The sequence below is a fragment of the Plecotus auritus genome (assembly GCF_963455305.1).
Source record: "Plecotus auritus genome assembly, chromosome: 2".
Lineage (NCBI taxonomy): Eukaryota > Metazoa > Chordata > Mammalia > Chiroptera > Vespertilionidae > Plecotus > Plecotus auritus.
The window spans coordinates 15,602,867-15,618,426 of NC_137771.1; the positions used below are offsets into that span (position 1 = coordinate 15,602,867).

The 15,560-nt window shown below is 60.5% G+C and overlaps 1 protein-coding gene across 1 annotated transcript in view; it reads right to left on the minus strand.

The window, feature by feature from the left end:
• Positions 1-1,886: 1,886 nt before the first annotated feature.
• RUNX3 (RUNX family transcription factor 3) overlaps positions 1,887-15,560 on the minus strand; it is a gene marked incomplete at its 3' end in the record, with an annotated part of 59,027 nt that continues 45,353 nt past the window's right edge. Inside the window, exons 5-6 of the mRNA XM_080654282.1 lie at positions 7,779-7,937; positions 1,887-2,431 (exon numbers count right to left, since the gene is read on the minus strand). Of these exons, the coding sequence (XP_080510408.1) occupies positions 1,887-2,431; positions 7,779-7,937 (704 nt within the window). The remainder of the gene's footprint in view (positions 2,432-7,778; positions 7,938-15,560) is intronic.

Here is a 15,560-nt window from a genome sequence, read left to right on the forward strand (position 1 = left end):
GTGAAGATACGAAGACAATGGATTTGTAGCTGCTTCCTGAGAAGGGATGGGAGCGCCCCTGGGTGGAGGGAGTCAGCAGGACACCCCAGCAGCTAATTTGAAGAGATGGAGACTGCTTTTTCCAGTGAGGGCAGGACAGAGGAACCACAGCAGGAGGGGTCTGAATAGTGAGCTCACCAGGACTTCCTAACCTGCCACAGGGTGTGTGTGTGTGTGGGGCGGGGGTGGATGGGCAGGCCAGGTGCTATGACAGAGACACATAAGGAGCCTCTAGTAGGGGAGAGTTCCCATCCACAGAGGATGTGGCTGAAACAATGGCGGAAAACAACATGCTGCCGACTCCTTGAGTTTTCTTGCCCTTTCCCACGTCGCCTTTCTAGATCTAAAGAACTCAGGAGCGGAGTCCATGCAGCCTGCACCCTGGGGCAAGGCTCGCTTCCCCACCTGTGAACTGAAGGGGCAGCCCGGGGAGGGCAGGGCGTGCTGAGCTGAGGCTGGGAGCCCTTCCCCCTCTCTGTTCCGCCTTCACCTGGCCACGGCTCGCCCCCCTCACAGTCCACTCACCGGGACGGAACACCCAGAGCATCCTCTTGGACAAACGTCCAAGAGCCACGGATGTGAGACCCCAGCATCTCAGCGTGTTTCCCTCGGTCCCCACCAGGGCCCGCCGTTGGGGGATGTGGTGGGGCGTGGCCGAAGGAATGTGGTGACCGCCTGAGGAGGTGCTGGGTTCACACCACAGGCTTCACCTGTAAGAGGCCGCATGTCTGAAAATGCTGGGAGCTTTTCTAAAATCACTTTAAAAACTAGCCTTTGAAGATGGCTGTGGACCAGGGTTGGTTAAGCGGAGAGCTGTGTGGCAGAGGCCTTCCCAGGAGGCGGGGGTAGGTGGGGGTGTGCACAGCTGGGCCAGCTGAACCGAGTGGGACAGGAACGCTGCTCTCTGAGCCCACCCCAGTGCTTTCTGTTAGAACCGATCTGGCCTCTGTGCTCTCTCCAAAAACTGCAATTCTGAGACCAGCCTCGGGCGAAGGAGGACCCATGGCCCCACCCAGAGCGCGGTGGGTGGGTGCCCTGGGCTGGGAAAGTGCACAGAGCAGGTGCCTTCACTGGTTTCAGGAACCTGCTGCCACAGGCTGTCACACTGGGCCTGGGACCCACAGGCAGCTGGATGGGGACGGGGCTGCTTAGCTGTTAGGAATTGTGGGGGGACTGGCTAGGGGGTGCTCTCATCCCATTTGTGCCAGTGATCTTTTGGAACTCTGGACGGGCCCTTTCCCTAGAACCAGAGAACTCAGACACGGGAGTCCATGCAGCCTGTACCCTTGGGCGAGGGTACAATGAGGGGTACCCCTCTGAGGGTGGGGGACCTTCCAGTTCTGCCTCAATTTGTGTAAATGCGGAGGAAGGGCTGGGCCCATGAGGTGCAGGGTCTCTGAGGGGGGTGGGGGTCGTGGGGAGGCCTTTCCAGGGCCCTGCGGGTAAGAGGCCAAACTGTGTGGGCAAACGCTGCCCCTCTGGAGCAGAGATGGTCTCTGTCCTCGGAGACCCGGGTCCTGTGACAACACTGGGTGCAGCCAGGTCACTGGGGCAGGAGACAGCGGAGGGTGCCTTTCCCACAGGACAGTGGGATGAGATGACTAGGATCTGGGCTCGGGGTAGAGGTCCAGGGGCTGGTCCTGACCCCTCTGTACAAAGACACGGCTGGACTAGGCGCTCTTGGAGCCACCCACCAGCTCTTGGCCCGGGACCTGTGGACCCTGGGCCCATAACTGCCATGGGCATGGGCCTCGTTCCTCCTGAGCCTCGGAGCTGGGCCAGCCCCTGGCCGGGAAGGTTCCTGGGTCCCTGCCTCCACTGGGAGCAGTCCACTTAGACCCAGGAGGTCAGTAGGGCCTCCACACAGCCTCGTCCATGCGGCCCGGCGTGCTCAAGGCAGTGGGCGAGTTGCTGTGGCTGCCATCGGCCTCCACGCCGTCGCTCTGGCCGCCCAGGCTGGGGTTCATGAGGTTGCCCGCGGCCACGGAGGCGGCACTGCTGGTGCAGGAGGCCAGCATGCGGGTGGGCGAGCGGTCGCCCCCGCCGCTGCTGCCGGCCACCATGGAGAACTGGTAGGAGCCAGAGGACGCACCGTAGTAGAGGTGGTAAGGGGACGGGTTGGTCTGGAAGGGCCCGCTCTGGTTCTGTGGGGCCCCAGGGTATGGTGGCGGGAGGTAGGTGGGGTGGAAGCGGCTGGTGGCTGGCATGCTGGCCACGCTGAGGCTGCTGATGCTCGTGCCTGAGGGCGTGGCACTGTAGGGGAAGGCCGCTGACATGGTCCCCGGGTAATGCATCCTGGGGTCCGGGAAGCGGCTGTCCGTGAGGGTCTGTAGCGCTGGGAAGGAGCGGTCGAACTGGCGGGGGTCGGAGAAAGGGTTCAGGTCCGAGGTGCCTGGGGGACAGCAAAAAGGATGATCAGTCGCAGCTTGACACCACCCCAGCAGACTTCTTCTTTTTTTTTTTTTTAATAGATATTTTTAATTGATTTCAGAGAGGAAGGGAGAGGGAGAGAGAGAGAGAAACATCAGTGATGAGAGAGAATCACTGACTGGCTGCCTCCTGCACATCCCACACTGGGGATTGAGCCTGCAACCCAGGCATGTGCCCTGACCGGGAATTGAACCGTGACCTCCTGGTTCATAGGTCAACGCTCAACCACTGAGCTAAGCAGGTGGGCCCTAGCAGAATTCCTTAAGAATGTCCTTGATTAAGGGGGTCAAATACAGGGTGACAGAAGAAGACTGGGTTTTGGGTAGTGAGCACACAATAGAGTATATAGATGTATTATAAACTTGTATGCCTGAAATGTATCGATCTTATTAACTAATTAGAGGCCTGGTGCATGAAATTCGTGCAAAAAGGGGGGCCCTCAGCCCAGCCTGCACCCTTTCCAATCCCGGACCCCTTGGGGGATGTCCAATTGCCGGTTTAGGCCCGATCCCGGGGATCAGGCCTAAACCGGAAGTCGGACATCCCTCTCACAATCCTGGACTGCTGGCTCCTAACTGCTCACCTGCCTGCCTGCCTGATTGCCCCTAATTGACCCCCCTGCCGGCTTGATCGCCCCTCACTGCCCGCCCTGCCGGCCTGGTCGCCCTAACTGCTCCCCCCGCCAGCCTGGTTGCCTCTTATTGCCCCCCCCTGTTGGCCTGGTCACCCCCAACTGCCCCCCTCTGCTGGCCTGGTTGCCCCTAACTGCCCCCCTCTGCTGGCCTGGTCGCCCCCAACTGCCCCCCTCCCCCCACCGCCAGCCTGGTCACCCCTCACGGCCCCCCCGCCAGCCTGGTCACCCCTCACAGCCCCCCCGCCAGCCTGGTCACCCCACGCAGCCTGCTGTTCAGTTGTTTGGTCGTCCCTCACTAACCCCCGTGCCAGCCTGGTTGTAGATAGCCATCTTGTGAGGGCGTGAGGGTCAATTTGCATATTACCTCTTTATTATATAGGATGTTATCCCAATAAATTTAATTTAAAAAGCAGCTCTGGCTCTGCTCTTACTGCCTTGGCTGCTTGGGGGGTGGGAGCCCTCCTGACCTGATAATGGTCCTGCCTGGGAAGCAGGTGGGCAGGTGCCCGGGGCCGAAGGCAGCCACAGGCGCCTCCCAGGCTGATAGAGAAGGGGGAGGCTCTTCTCTATCTTCTGGAATCCTCTTCACAGCCTGGCAGTGCAGAGGCCTGTCGAGGGGGTGAAGGTGGGCCCCCAGCAGGGACAGTATTGGCCTGACCTGGCAGCTTCTGCCTCCCTCCCTCCTGTTAAGAGCTGGCAAGACTGTGGGTATGGAGAGGGTCTGCAATGGCTGTGAGAGAGGGATTTGGAGCCTACTTTACAGAAAGGGAAACTGAGGCACAGAGAAAGATTAATTTTCTGGATGCTGCAGAAAGGACTCAGAGTATTCATGAGACCTCTGCTTTCTGCTTTGCTGGGCTGCTGTGCATGCCCGCACCTCTCCTGCCCGGTGGGGCTTGGTGAGGTTATGTGAGCTTCTCCCTGTGTGGTGGGGTTAGGCCCAGAGGAGATCTGTGTGCCCCCCACACATCCCCCCCTGGGCCTGTATCTCCAGGGCTGCCTGCACCTGCCTTGGCAGCAAAGTGAGATGGCAGCCAGAGCGGTTTGGTGGCCTACACCCTGCCCTTGCCAAAGAGACACCAGTGTCCAGCCCAGGTCCTGCCCCTGCTCCTCCAGTTTGCCTCCTCACTGGACTCCAAGACAAGCGCATCTGAGCCTCTGCCCTCTACGTTTGCATTCACAGGCCCCCAAAACTTCAGCATTCAAAGGGGCTCTGGGATTGAGTCTAACTGCCTCGGCAGGAAACCTGAGGCCCAGAGAAGGTGAGGTACTTGCCTAAGGGTCGCACAGAGCACTGGATCTGGCACAAAATCCTAGGGTTCCAGTCCTGACCCCCAATATGGATCTGAGAGGCAGCTGTCCCATCTGTGAGGCAGCACAGCACAAAGGTTACCTGTGTGGTCTCTGCAGCTGGGTATCTAATTGGCTTCTGACACTTACTTGCTGTGTGTCCTTGGGCAAGTCACTTAACCTCTCTGTGTTTCAATCTTCCCACATAAAAAGTGGAGACAGTAACAGATCCTAGGAATTAAATTAATGTGTGCAAAGTGCTCAGACTGGGCACAGAGTGGACGCCTGACGAGGGCTGGCGCTGCTGTAGTGGCTGTGACACTCTTGCTCTGGGCTCCCAGGACACCTGGTCCATTCAGGGCCCTGCAGAGATGATCCCCTGACCCTGAGCCTTCCTTACATCCTGGCCAAGGGGTGACTCTGGCAGCAGTGGGGAGGTAGGTGAGCCCCTGGCAGTGTCCCGAGGAAAAGTCTGTCTGGCCCTAACCCCTCTATGCCACCCCACCAAAGAGGATTCAGGGAGACCAGCCTCTGCCCCTGGGCAGCTCCAGGTTGGCACTGCCCACTGTGACTGGGGCTGGGCTGAGGACAGACAGCTGCAGGTGCCCTCAGGTCTCCTGCTTCCCAGATCTGCCTGAGGTGCTGTGACCTCAGGTGAGACCTGTAGGTTCTCTGGGCTCTGGGGTCCTCCCGACTCAGCTGGCGAGTGCTTCCTCAGCAGTGGGCTCGCTCTGGTCCTCGCTGTGGATCACAATGGAATGATGGTCCCTGCTCAAGGTGGGGGGCTTGCGGGGGGACAAGGGTCCTTCTGGAATGTCTGGTACCCTCCCTACTGGGTTCCTTGGCTGGTCAGTGCTGCCTTGAAACCTAAGGGGCCAGAGGTGCCTGGCTCCCCACCCTCAGGACCCCAGAGGTCTCGTTGGCATTGCCTGGCACCCCAAACATAGCCAAGCACGAGGCTGACCCTTCAGCTCTGAGCCCAGGAAGTGAGTGCTGTCCACTGACAGGAACCCCACTCTCAAAGTGAAAGACCCCAAACAGGGACCCCAGGATGAGACAGCAGGGCTGCAGCCCAGGAAACTCAGGCTGGGCAAGGTGGACCTGGTCTGGTGTGTGTGGCCCTTGGCGTTCACATGGGCTCCAGGCTCTGAGCAGGGCCTGCCCAGATGGCCTCTGTCCCCTCCGCCCCCCCCCCCCGCCCCGCCCCAGGGTGGTGGGGAAGTGTCTGCCCTTAGGACCCCTGAGGCTCCTGCCCCCCAGCCCCTCCCAGCCCAGTAGCCCCAGGAAACGGGAGCTGGATGGCTGTCGAGCAGCCAATCCCAACACTGGAAGGAAATGTTTATTTTCTTCTCCAAATTGCCCCAGCTGCTGCGTGGTGGCTGAATGAGCCCTTTGAGCTGTTAGAAGCCCCCATTGTGGGCGGCCACAGCTGGGGGGGGTGGGGGAGCGCCTGGGGCTGGGGTATGGAGGGGATGGGGCCTCGGCACTGCCTGCCAGTGACCAAAGCCGGGGGTCAAAGCTATTAACAGGCACCAAGAGAAGTGGTGGTGGGGTGTCTTGAGGGGATCCCAGGATGGAGTCTGAAGGCAGAGGCTGGCCCTACCAGAAGGGGAGGGCCAGTGAGAGGGCCCCAAACCCAGCCCTGCCAACACCCCTCTGAGGCAGGTACCTCCTTCTTCCCATTTTGCAGGTGAGAAAACTGAGCTCAGAGAGGTGAAGTGACCAGCCTGGAAACACACAGCCCGTGCCTGGCAGAGGCAGAGTTCCAAGCCCGGCCCATCTGATTCAAAGTTCACACTCCTTCCCTGTCCTGGTGTCAGGAGCCCTTCCGCTCACACCAAAGGGGCCAGGCCTGGGAGAGGGCGGCCTGGCTGGGTTGGAGGGCCACAAGGCGGCCTGAGCCCAGGGCTGTGGGTGGTCAGGGAGGGGCTGGGGAGCCCTGCCTAGGGTGCAGCAGCAGGGGAAGGACCGGGTCAGCTGCGTCTACACAGGCCCCACCTCTCCTCCCAGCCTCAGAGTGGAGGCAGGGTCTCTACCTGCTGCCTGGCGAGACCCGGCCCTTTGGGGCTGGACAGAGGGTGGGGAGCCTAAGGCACTGATTCCCCAGCCATGTCGTCACAACTGTGGGAGGGAGAGGTGGGCTCTCCTTCCATGGGAGCTGCTGAACAGGAAGGCACTATTCACCCCCACCTGTTGGATTCCGGGGCTCCCTGGCTGGGCCCCATCACCCCACTGGGCCCCAGCTCTGCCCCTGGCAGGGTAAGGCCTGGAGTGTTAGGCTACTGCACCCTGACAGACGCTGGCCTGAGGGAGACAGGAGCACAGCTTCCGGGCAGGGGTGGGCATGAGCCCCAGTGCAGAGCACCTCCCACTGCCTCTTGAGGTCAGGCCTCCGCCCTGCAGTGCCACACCCCGCCCTTCCTTCCCCGGCCCCAGAGCTGCCGAGTATCTCAAACTTGCTAGCCCAGAGGCTCGGAGCAGCTGGACCCGGGGCCCCTCCCCACCTCACCGAGGCCCAGCTTCTCAGGCCGGACGAGAGGGCCTTCTCTTTATGCTATGGGGCTACGTCAAGTCTGCTACCATCACCAAATGGGTTCTAACCAGGCCCTGGAGGACCGAGAAAGAACGACACCCTCAGTGCCTGGCGACAGCCAGCCCTCCCGCCTCTGTTCAGTACTGCCGACGCGTGCAGCTGTGCACACAGCCTCCTGTGGCCAGGCCATGGCTGACAGAGCCCGGGAAGAGTGACTATTCATCATCCAGGCATTCACTGAGCACTTGCTCTGTGCCAGGCACCTGTCTCTCCGGAAGGCCTGCCTGAGATCTAGCTCTGATTGTGCCTGCTGCACCCGTCAGGCGATGGGGATAGAGACCCCTTTTGGGGCCTCGGCCCAGCGGCCTTTCTCCCGTTTGGTAGGGACCCTGGGCCACGGGACCTTTCCTAGGAGAGGCTGTGTATCTCTCCGGGGCTGCAACATCCTTTACAGTTCACAAACTTTGAGGGCAGTAACAGCACTTGAACGTCACCCCAGCCTGGGCAGAGGCACCCCACTCTCAAATGAGAAAGCCGAAGCTTGGAGGGAGGTGTCTTCAGCAGGGACACGTCTGCCACAGGTTCCCTGGACAAGTCATACCCCAATTTCAATGGCTGCACTAGGAGATTAAGCCCCATTTCCCCGGGGAGACTGAGCTGGTCCTGGGGCCAGGCACCGGCATGGCACGTGGTGGGTGTCAATAGAGGCTGGCTGTGCGAACGAAGGCAGGGCCTCGGCCGGGCCAGGCCAGAGCATCACACACAGTGAATGGCCTCCGGATGGGCTTTTGGCCGGAGCCCCAGGACCATGTCCAGGTCCTGGTTCCCCCCCACCCCACCACTGTGCTGTACCTTGGATGGGGGTCTGGGCCTGGCTGTTGAAGTGGCTTGTGGTGCTGAGCGAGCCGCGGGGGCTGGGCATGCTCGGTGTCACCCGCATGCGCACCCGTTCCAGGTCCCCGAAGCGGTCGGGGAACGCCTTGGTCTGGTCCTCCAGCTTCTGCCGGTGCCCTGCAGAGCAAGGGGAGCCCATCAGCAGCTGGTTCCCAAGAGTCTCGGGGAGACAGACATGCCTCCTCCCCCGGGATGTTCTCCCCGAGGTCTAAGCTCTGGCTTCTGCACGGAGACCCTTAGCCACTAGCAACCTCTCCCTCGGGTTCTCCACAGACTTCCTGACAGAAAACGGCCGGGGGCGGCCACAGTTACCTCACCCCTGCCTTCTTGAGCAGGGCTACCCACTCTCATACAGCACACTGTTTGGCAGACGGGGAAACTGAGGCCACAGGCATGGGCAAGTGACTCCAGGAGGCTCCCATGGGGGATCAGGGAGAGAACCCCGGAGTGCTGCCATCTCCGGCCTCCCAGCGCCCCAGGCCCCACCCCCACCCCTGGGAGGCGGCCCTGGAATGAGACGGTCACTCCATCCCGCCCTGAGTCACTCGAGACCCACAGGCCTTCTCCTGTCAGGGCCTCAGGCAGAAGGAAATGATCGCCAGGTCACGGAGCAAAGGCCGTGGGTGCTTCGCCGAGGGCTGGCCTCCCACCTCTGACGGGAAGGTGGGGACAGGGCCCAGTGCACCTGGCCGCTGCACCTGGAGGAACTGCCAGCGTCACCTTCCGCCACGGCCCGTACAGGAGGGGCCCGGCCTCTGCTCCCAGGCCTCAGGGTGCTGCAGGCTCAAGGTGGCCACGCCCTGCTCCGTGCAGCCAACAGAGCCTCCCTCAGGGTCCTCGGAAGACATGGAGCTCACAGGGACCCCCCCCCACACACACACACACAGCCCGTTCTTCAGTGACCCACTTTACATTTCACAAGCAGGTCACAAACATCTACAAAGATAAACGCGTTGCAGACAGGGCCGTGGCTCCTGGGAGCCGCCCCAAGCCCCGTCCCGGAAGTCCTGTGTGGGGTCTTTCCTTCCAGCCTTCCGTTTCACACGCATGGAAACACAGAGCAAGTTTCTCACAGAACGTTCCGGAAGGGGCTCAGCCTGGCTGTGTCATTCTGTAATGTGCCTTTCTAGTAGTGCACCCCGGAGCGCCGCCTCAGTTTTCTCACCCGTAAAACGGGGAGGATAAGCCAGCCCCGAGAAAACAACAGACTTCCCACAAGGAGCCCGAGGAGGACTGCCCGCTATGCCGGGGGGTGTCCCTCGCTCCCGCGCTCACATTCACTGGGCACTGAGTTCACTCAGCCCATCTCCTCGGGTGGACGCTCGGGCTGTTTCCCACTTTCCTGCATTAGCCCCTCACGTGCGTCCCTGCTCACACCGCGTTCCCGGGTTTGTCCAGGCAGAGGGCTGAGCATTCCTGCGCTCTGCTGCTCAGCCCCGAGGAGGCTGGCCCTCCTGCTCCAGCGGCCCCCGCGGGAGGGGCCAGGCAGGCTGGTGCCCTTTCCCCTTTTACAGGCAAGAGAAACCGCGGCTCGGAGAGGTCACAGAGCGAGGAAGGGGGAAGGAGGCCCTGGACCCGAGATCCCTTGGAAAAGATTGCGGGGAGGATCCCAGGGAGAGGGCAAGGCCTGCCTGAGTTCTTAGGTCTGCAGTGATGCGCGGAACTTTCTAGACAGGGAGAGAAGAAGAGAGAAGTAGGTGGGAGTTAAAACAGAATCCTCATCGTCCTTCCTGAGGCCTGGAAAATGGCATCTTTGGGGAAAAGTGTCGACCACCACTGGGGATGAGGGGAGAGAGTCAGAGGCCTAGCAATGGGCCTCACTTCTGGTTTTCAAAATGGGGACCCCAGACCCCATGCTCTCCACACCCCTGCCGCACGCTCACATGGGCCTCCGAGAGCCCTCAGACACGGAGCCGGAGGCCTGGGAGCCACACTGGGCTCAGCAAGACGCCAAGAGCCAGGAAACCCACTTCCTCCTCCTCCGAGGCCCCAGGCCTGGAGCCCAGGGGACACTCGACAGCTGGAATGAAACCACGAGGCCTCCAGGCAGGGCCCCGCTGCTGCCTCCGAGGACCCTTGGTAACAACGGGGACAATATGGGTTCGGGGTGAGCTCAGCTGGTGCTGGCGCCTATGGGGGCTGCCTACGGGGGCTGGCAAGTCAAGTGACTGCGGCACATGGGATGGGTGCGGACTGGGGCAGACCAGAGGGGATGGGCCTTGTAAGGGGGTAGTTACCATCGAGTACAGCGACTGGTGCTCTGACGGAGCTGTGGGGGATATGGGCTCAGTGTTGCCAGAGCTTCTGAAACCATAAACCTGTTTTTATAAGAAATCTCCCATATTTTATATGTTGGCAATTAATCCAAATACTGAACAAAAAACAAACAAAAAAAGCTCCAAACTGGTCACTTTGTAGGATGTGTCCCGCCCAGGGGCTGCCAGTGTGTACACTCCAAGTGCAAAACTTCATTATCTGGTCAGTTGAGTAGGCTCAGCCACCGAGAACTGGTTAACGTGGTTTCCAGGGGGGTGCCGGCCTCAGCCCTGGGGGAAACACTGCTCTTGCTGCGGAGGCCACCGAAGATGGCAGCCGCGAAGTGGACAACTGGGGGGCGCGAATGGATTCAGAACAATCTCAAGGCAGGAAGCGGCGGGTGGACCTGGAGGCCGCAGGCTGACCTGACAGCAGTTGGGTGCAAAGGATCCGGGTGTCTTAGCCACACGCTTGACGTGAGCCAATGGGGCTACACAAAAGCTGGTGCAAAGCCTCAGGCCTTGTTATGATCCTCACGGCGAATAAAGTCCCGCTTCTGAGTCACACTGTGTACCAGGTGTTTACAGTGACTCTGTGGCCCAGCAGGAGGGGGGCGGGGTTCACAGCAGGCCGGGGGTCGAGGATGGGCCCTGCTGCTTGCAGCCTGGTGGCCTCACTAAAGTCACACTCCCTTTCCCCCACCCCAAGCTGCCGTGTCCCCATCATGGCACCCTCACAGGCTGTGGCGCTGGCCAAACAAGTTCTGTGAACGCGCTCCACCCACTCGGGTTCCTACCCCCGCTCACCCCAAGGGAGACAGGGTGATCATCCGCACGTGAGACCAGGACATGAAGGCCCAGGTAAGTCGTGTCTCTCTGTGTCTGGGACACAAAGCCAGGACAGCAGAGCCAGCACTATCACCCAGAACCCAAGAACTCCAAGTGTTCTTTCTCTCGACACTTTCCCTTTTGCTCCCATTGTACAGATGGGGCCACTGAGACCTCAAGGTGAGACCTACGCTCAGTGCTTGGTCTGGGATATAATCAGGTACTCTGCCCCTGAGCACATGTTTCCACCATGCGTGTCCTGCCTTCACACCGGGCAGACTTCCTGGAGGAGGGGTGTTAGCAGCACGTTGGGAATTGCTTCCTTGTTGCTGTGGAAGGCTGCAGGGAGGGGCAATGGGAAGCCACGGCGGCTCCACGTGGCCAGGGTGCCAGGGAGTCTCAGCGCCACGGGGCCCGGGCCTTCCTGTCGGGAGCAGAAGGAACTTCCTGTGCCCGAGGGAAGGAGATGGGGCTGCAGAATAGACGTCTTTCATGTGGCTGCCCACAGTGGGAGTGGGAGGGGATCTCTCGCGGTGCCTCTGTTTCCCCCTGCACAGGCTGCTCACAGAGCCCCTCTGGCTCGGGAAGTCTCTGATTTAAGATTGCAGGAATCAGCCGCCAGCCAGACTGGGACCCCAGAATGGAGAAGGCAGGGCTGCTTGCTCCAGGGCCCACCTACCACCACCTCCTGCTGCTGCCCCCGTGCCAGGGTTTCTCGAGTCTTCTCTGCCTCCACACTTCAGAGCCACAGCTCAGGCACAGCCCCGACCAGGAATGCTTTCCTGTCCTTTGGGGCTCAGCCTAGGAGCTTCTCCTCCAGGAAGCGCCCTCCTCCCGGCATGGAGCCCCAGCCCCTCTGCCGGCCCGAAGCAGTAGCCAGCAGTGGAAGGCAAGAGCAGCCGCGTTTACTGGGCGCTTCCCGACTCCCGTGTCTGAGCAGGTGACACCGCATCGTCCCACCTGGGAGGTCTGCCCCGTCCTATTTAAGGTGAGACACAGCCTGGAGATGGTCAGTGACACACTTCAGGTCCCCGGGAAGCACCTCCACCTTCTCTTCCTGGAGCCCATCCTGCAGGAAAGGAGCCTGGGCTATGAAACCAGGGGCTCCAGACCCAGTATTAGGGCCCAGCCCAGGCTCAGGCCAGAGGGGTTCTCTGCAGGCCCGGGAGGTTGGGCTTGGGGAGAAGATGACAGCATCAGTGACTCTCTCAGGAGCCCTGCCCTGCTCTGGAGCTCAGCGCGGACAGGCCGACTCCAATCACGCCCTGCTCTATCCCTCCTAGTCCCTCCTCTCCTCTGGCACTCAGTTTCCACACCTATAAAATGGTTATCAACTCCTGAGAGTGAGGAGGAGCTGAGGACAGAGCCCAGTACCGAGAAGCAGAGCACTTGGTGGGGGGACAGGGAGCACCTTGGCGCCCAGGACCTGGCTCAGGCTGCCTGTCTGCCCCCTGAAGCTGGGCTCAAACCACTGATAGCCCCTGCAGCGTCTCCAAGCCTGTGATGCTGCTATGCAAGACTGCTACGGTCACCCCATTTTGCAGATGGGAAAGTGGAGGCACGTCAAGGTCAAACCTAGAAAGGTCAGCACATGGCACGTAACTTGGCTGATAAGGTCTTGGGAGGCCAAGGCCTCCAAGAGAGGAGAGCTGGGCTGCCTGGCATTGAGGTGTGACTGGCAAGAGGCCAGCTCAGTGACCCGTCTCGGCTGCGTGGAGGGGGCCAGGAGGCCAACACAGGCAGAGGGCAGGGAGCAGAGGAGCTAGGCAGGGCCACAGGAACGGGGTCATCTGTGGGGAACAATGTGGGCACCCAGATGAAGCCACTCGGCTGCCTGGCCAGGCTCTGGTGCGGCCACAACCCAGACACAGCAGTCACTGTCTGCCCAGCTGAAGGGTGGGGCACCCAGGCCCTAGGCCCGCTCTGCGGCCTGTCAGGAGATTTACACCCGACTCTTAACAACCGCATGGAATCACAGGCGGGTGCTGGGCCCCGGGTGGTCTGCCGTGAATCGGCCCCCTGTGAGCAGATGAAAGCCGGTCGGTGGCTGGCGGGGGGCCAGCGGGCAGGGAGGCAAGCTTCTCCTTCCCAGGCCTGCCACTGGGGTTTCCAGCGGCCTGGGCTTGATTAGGGAGCCAGGGAGGTCTCAGGTTAACCCCTTCCCTTCTGCTGGCACGCTCCCCTGGGGATCGTGGGGTCTAGGGGGCTGGGGCCAGGAGCAGTTGGCTCTCCTCAACTGGGGCATCCCTCTGCCTCCCCTCACCTGGAGCTGAGGACGAAACCGGCAGCTTTAGCGCAGGCTGTGGGTGCTTTTCCTGCCCATGCCGCCTGGAGCCTCCAGCAGCCACAGTGGCTGCTCACTTCCTTCGGGCCCCTGCTCAAATAGCACCCCTTCAGGAGGTCTCCCCTGACCTCCACCCCTGCCATGTCTCATCCCCTACACGCTGCCCGCTCACCCCAGATTTTCTTTTCTTCATAGGACTTTATATTATCTGAAATTAAATCAGCTAATCATTTGTTTACTTCACTTATTCCAGGTATTTATCAAGCACCTACTAAGTGTTCATGTCTGTAGTCCAGGGTCTATACCAGTGCCTGACAAAGCAGAGAAACATCTTCACCCTGTGGAACGTATGTACGAGTGGGGGAGATGAGAAAGAAAGAAAAGAAATGAGTGAACTACACAGCATCTTAGATGGTGCTCGAGGTCAAGTGAAAGCCGGGAGGTATAAAGGGATTTGGGGGGATTGCTGTGCCTGTGATTTGAAACAGGGTGATCAGCAAAGGGCTCACTGCAAAGTTTGCGGAAAGACTTCAGGGAGGGAAGGAGTGAGCCATGAATCTGGGGGTTCCTGGGGGGGGGTGGTGGGGTTCCAGGTAGACAGGATAGCAGTGCAAAGGCCCCAAGGCAGGAGTATGACTGCCCACTTCAAAGACCGGCCAGCAGGCCAGCGTGGGGAGATGAGGAGGAAGGCGTTTGAGAGGAAGACAGAGGAGTAATGGGCACAGATCTGGTGGGGCCTTGTTGCCATGGTGATAACAGAACTGTTTACCATCTCTCCCCACCCCTGTGTGTGAGACCCATCTGCTGGGTTCACTGCGTGTCTAGCTTCCAGAACAGTGCCTGCCTCATGGTAGATGCCTAGGAAAATATTTGTTGAAATCCTCCCATGTACGTTTTTGGGAAGGGCCCACAGGCAAGCTGCCAGGGCTGCCCTCTCTCGGCCTCGGGCAGGATTAAGAACCTGGGCCCGACCCTTTCAGGGACCAGCACCTGCTAAGCCTGGAGGACGTGGAGCGCGCAGTCCCCAAACTGTGGTCCACGACAGAGTCGCCAGGCGCTGTCCTGCCTCCTGCCCAGATCCTGGATCCCGCTCAGCCACCTGCTTTGTAACAAGCCCCCAGTGACTGTGAGGGACACCAGTATCGAGAACCTCAGAAACCGAGGCCACACAGGCAGGAAGCCACCAAGCCAGCCTTCAAACCCAGCCGGCCACCTGGCTGCAGATGGGGCAGGCTCTGCAGGGCACTGGAGGGGAACGACCCGGCCACAGAACCCACAGCGGCCTCCGAGAGCTGCAGGCTCCACTCCGTGGCTCCCTGGACCAGCGCCTACTCCCATCCCACTCCACAAAAGGCTCAGCCTCACACGGGGTCACAAAGCAGGAAAAGGCCCAGAAAGAAAATCCTGACATAAGCCATGAGGGTTCCTGAACACTTCCTGCAGGAGGGCAGCTGTAAGCTGGATTAATGCCCCCAAGAACTCCCCAGAGGAGATGCTAATATCGTTCCCATTTTACAGATGAGCACATGAAGGTGGGAAGGCCCTTCTAAGCGGCTTGCTAGCCTGAGCCCCAGGCTGGAGCCCTGGGCGCACGGAAGCTCACCCTTGAGCAAGTGGCTTTGCCGCTTGGCCTGTCTCTTTCTGGGGCCATTAAGGGTCAGCTAACCAAGGCTTTGCACAGGGCCTGGCACTCGGGAGGGCTGGATGACCAGCAGTGGGGAAACTGAGGCCCAGAAGGTCACAGGCAGAAGGCCAGGCTGGGACTGGAACCCAGGGTGCTGGGGAGACCTGACCTGAGGGCTGGGTCATGGCCAAGGGCAGGGGTAGGGGCAGGGGAGGTGGCCAGCAGGTCCTCAGGGTGGAAGACCTGGAGAACTAACTGCCTGCCTTGCCATGCTCATGGCTGCTCTTTTCTATAAATGAGCTTTTGCTAAGGTTTTATTTGAACAAGTCACTTTAAAACCACTGATCTGGCCTGTGCCAAGGCCCAGAGAGGGGCACCATGTGCCTCAGGTCACGCAGCAAGCCTGGCCTCTGACTCCAGCTTATCTGCAGGCCTGGCTTTCCCTGCTTGCTGCCTCTTCCTGTGCCACCCACTCCGCCACCAGCTCACTCCAAGGGGCTGTCTCAGGTGTGGGGTACCCCGGGAGAGACGAGCAGGCAGGGGGAGGCCAAGTCTTCACCCTCATCCAGGGCCTCAGTGGGGGCCGGTGAGCAGCTCTGGGCCGGGCGGGCTGAACACGGAGGGCTCTCAGGGACTCCAGGGAACCTTCCCACCAGGCTCTAAGCCCGGCTAACATGCCTCTCCACCCTGGGTGCTCACTGTTTTGTGCCGTCAATTGTGGCTCCCGTCCATCCTGATTCTGCCCCTGG